The 4,126-nt window shown below is 49.5% G+C and overlaps 1 protein-coding gene across 1 annotated transcript; it reads left to right on the top strand.

Moving 5' to 3' along the window:
• The first annotated feature begins 2,398 nt into the window (after positions 1 to 2,398).
• On the top strand, positions 2,399 to 4,126 carry CHC_T00002247001 (hypothetical protein). Its single transcript, XM_005713199.1, has one exon. It carries the CDS (start codon positions 2,399 to 2,401, stop codon positions 4,124 to 4,126), a length of 1,728 nt encoding a protein of 575 aa, XP_005713256.1.

Below are 4,126 nucleotides of genomic sequence, written 5' to 3' on the forward strand. Positions count from 1 at the left end.
ACCATAGTCCTCAATAGACCTCCCGCGCACATCCGCGATTGCTGAGCATATATTCTGATAATTGCAAAATAGCAGGGCTAAAAATAGAACGGACCAAGTAATATAGAAATGACAATATACTATCTGTGGAACTAATCAAAGCACGATTTTTGACGAGATTTCGTACATCAAATATCTTTTCTAGACAGCAAGGATTTTGTACAGTAAAAAGACATTCACGTCATTTGGGCGGGCTTTTCAAAAAACGCACTGTATTTGCGCAATACCTCGATGTCGACACGTAGACCCATTGCGTCATCTCACTATACAATCAAAAATGCACATCGCCGACCCTTCAAATCTACACCAGCTCCCCAACAGCGGCTCCCTTGCCCCCCTCGCCGTCCTCCCCGGCCGCCTTCCCACCCATCCCCCCGCAATCATCCCTTCCGTTCCCCTACTCTTTGCACCCACGCGTGCACACCACAACTCCGGGCACACCTCGTGCTCTCTTAATAACGCTTTCCCAATGCCCCGATCGCACACCAGCCGCACCTTCCCCTACCAGGCACTGTACTCCCCTCGCGCCTTCTACTGGTTGTATTGAAAGAAAAGCACAGATCGCTCCTCGTGCTACAAATTCTACTTTCAGCGCCGTGCCCTGCCTCATCACGGACTCCGACATGCAGAATATTTCGGCCACCGAGGCCACCGCCGGTATCCAGATCCTCGCCGACACAGCCCTCCGCCGTGATGAAGAATTTCCTCGATATGAGACTACACCTCTCAATAACAGCTCTGACGAAGAATATGACTCTCTGTCCCCCATTCTCGACACATTCTATCAGAGTGGGGGGTCTGCGTCAATCTTCCAAATGACAAACTTTAATATTCGGCAATTTCAAAGCATTTGGACGACGTTCGCGGATTTTATAACGTCAAAATTCAATGTCGGGCGTGGACGCAAATCTCCGTTTAGGGGCAAAGACGTTTTGTTCATGGTGATTACGGTCCTCAAGCACAGCGGTAATTGGGACCTCCTAGGGCGTATTTTTAAGATCAAAGGGCCAACGTTCGAGCGTCTTATAATGATTTTCATCCGTCTAATAACGGATGAGTTTTATCGTCTGTTTGTAGTCCAGAAGATGGAGCATCACAGCATGACTGTATTGGAACAGAAAGCAAAAACCTTTAACAATTTCAGGTATGCGTTGTACGCAACTGACGTGACGTTTCGGCATACGAATCGGCCATCGGGAAATCATGAGGAATCTAAAAAATATTTTTCGGGGAAGCACAAAATTATATGGGTATAAAGTAGAGGTTTCGGTCTTACCGACTGAGTTTGCGATTGATTCTGCACAACATTATCCGGGGTCCTACTCGGACATCGATATTATGCACCGCAACAAGACTTTTCACGACACAGCCTTGCGAAAGTGTGAGGGAGAGGGGTAAATGACAGATGGTGTACTTTATTCGGAGGAGTTTCCGGAGCATTGGTGCCTTATTGCAGACAAAGGTTACCAGGGGGCAATGGAATTTGTGCGCGCCGTTACACCCCACAAGCGTCCTGCCCGTGGGATGTTGTCTTTCGAGGAGGAATCTTTTAACCGCAAACTATCTTCGGATAGAATCATAGTGGAGAATTTTTTTAGGCGTCTATCCTCGCTTTGGGGAGTGGTTGGGAGCAAGTATCGGTGGAGTGAAGCCAATTATGATCCCATTTTTAGGCTCTGCCTAGCGCTGACAAACGCGCATGTTCGTGTCGACGGTCTGCGTTGTGACGATTTGGACTTCTATCAGCGATTCAAAAATCGCAACTACAGTATCGGGGGTGAGCTTTTGGAGAAGCGCAAATTGCGGCAAGAACGCTACTTTCGCAAGCGTCGACAAAAGATGGATACCAGGTTTCGCAGCATGATTGGTTCTGACGAAGACACTCAGTCTCCGTGATTAGTGCGCTAGGATATTTGTTGTTGCGAACTATTTTTGATATGAAATTGGTGTTCAGTAATTACAGATATGTCGGAAAACAATAAATTTCTATTGCAATACCAAAGCCTTTGGCCTAATCATTTTATGAGCACTTTGACGGGCGTTGTTTGAAATGTCTAGACAATTGTGCATCAAAAGGCCTTTGCGCAATAGCTCGATATTTGTGGCTGAGCTCTAATAATACAACAGTAACGTGAACCTCACGTCCCCCTGTCCCCGCTTTGCTGTGCACAGCAACGCTCTTGAGAGCGTTGAGATCAACCCCCTCAGGACGGCAACAATGTCCGACCCCCTCTCACTACCTCCACTCGCCAAATGAGGTAGAGTACAAGTATTCCTCTGAATCGCACCATCTCCAACCCCACCCCCCTCTTCCCTTCTCTCGTCTCTCCTTCTGCGACGCCTAGCCACACCCTCCACCATGCCGCTGGCAGTTTACGTCAACCAGCACTTCCTGAGCTTCCCGTGCAACTCACTGGCCCCTCACAGAGCCATCTTCCGCATCACTAACGACACATACACCACCGTCGTCTTCAAAGTCACCTCCAGTGCCGGTAACATCTACACAGTAAGCCCCTCCGTCGACGAAATCCCGCACCGCCAAGGCCGCGACGTCACCGTCTCCCTCACGCCTCCGTGTCCCGCCGCACAATATGGCAACCACCCCGCACACACTGTGACCGTCATCGCCACCGCTGTCCCGCTGCAGAAAACCCCCCCTTACAAGCCGGGCTCCCCCTTTGCTATCGAGCATGAACCGAACGCATCCAAATGGATCTTGCCCATCAAATATTTCCCCGAGGCCAACGATACTTCCGCTAAAAGTCCACAAGCGTCCACCCCGCCGAACTTGGAGCCGAACATCCAACATCTACCCCCGGGTCGGCCTCAACCGCCCGTCAAAATCCCACTTGCTCCACAACAGCCTACACAACACCCAGATGCCGGCGTGAGTAAAGGGGGGATCAGTGTCCAACGTCAAAACATGTCGACAGGAACGCACTCCATCAAAATGAAAGTCAAAATCAAAATATCGAACCCAGGCCCGAAATTTTACTCGCTTTTGATGAAGCTAATATCGAAGAGAGAGCAAGGGAGCGGTATCAAAGATGATATTCCGGAGATTGGCCCAACCGCACCCAGTCCTATGCACATTCCCGCTGCAGGGGTAGCCCGTGGAAATAGAGAACTGGCTCGCCAAACAGTAGCAAGACACAATATACCATGGAAAAGGACAGACTGGATTGAAAACGTCAGTTCTTGGATGATAGAAAGGTTGGAAGAGGATTACAACGCCAAGTGCAATGCAAGCTCTATTGGGCTGCAGGTATTGGTAGGCGGCGTAATGGTGCGTGCGAAAACGAGCATAGGAGATTTCATGGTTATTGCATACCCAGGGAGCGGTGGCGGTGCAGCGAAGATAGCAGTTCTTGGGCACATGGTGCCGCGTTACATCTTTAAGGTGGTGTGTGTGAGCGAAAACAAGGAAGCGGTATTGATGCGGGATCACCCGGGCCCCTTTGAATTTAAAGCATCGGTTAAGGAAGCAGAGGCAGCAACCAAGGATTATGTGAGGATGCAAATGGGGACGATCGGGAGGACAAGTGAACTTGTAGAAGGTGGGTTGATGGATTTGCGATCAGAGGTACTACTAAGAAAGTTAGATAACTTAGAGCAGTTGCCGATGTTTCGGGATATGGCAAGCAGAGAAGCGTTCAAAAAGAGTGCAAGATGGTACTTGGGGACCAATAGGCGAATTCGGAATGGAGTAACGGAGCTGATGGGATGCGGAATTCCGGAGACGGTGCTCGGTGGGCAAGGGTGCCGAAAGGATGAAGGTGGTGAGCATTATTTATTCCACAGATGGTTTGAGGGATTTGTTGGGTGTGCATTGGCAGCTGTAGATGAATGGCTTTTGAGGGAAGGTCTGTTCCTGGAGATGTGGAGCTGTTTTGGGGAGACGGAAAGAATGGAGCGGTGGAGGGCAATTGGAAAATGTGTACATTGGCTGTCGTTGTTGGTAATGAGGTTGGAATATGCACAGTACAGTGAGGCGGAATCAGCGGAGAGGGAATGGTGGTTGACACAAGCGGGATGCGCGCTGGTGAAGATGAAGGACAGGTTTATCGAAACTTATCACAGATGGTGA

This window comes from Chondrus crispus, genomic scaffold, assembly GCF_000350225.1.
Source record: "Chondrus crispus Stackhouse genomic scaffold, scaffold_131, whole genome shotgun sequence".
Lineage (NCBI taxonomy): Eukaryota > Rhodophyta > Florideophyceae > Gigartinales > Gigartinaceae > Chondrus > Chondrus crispus.

Coding starts and splice junctions, on each gene's coding strand:
- CHC_T00002247001 (XM_005713199.1), top strand. CDS start 2,399: ATGCCGCTGGCAGTTTACGTCAACCAGCACTTCCTGAGCTTCCCGTGC.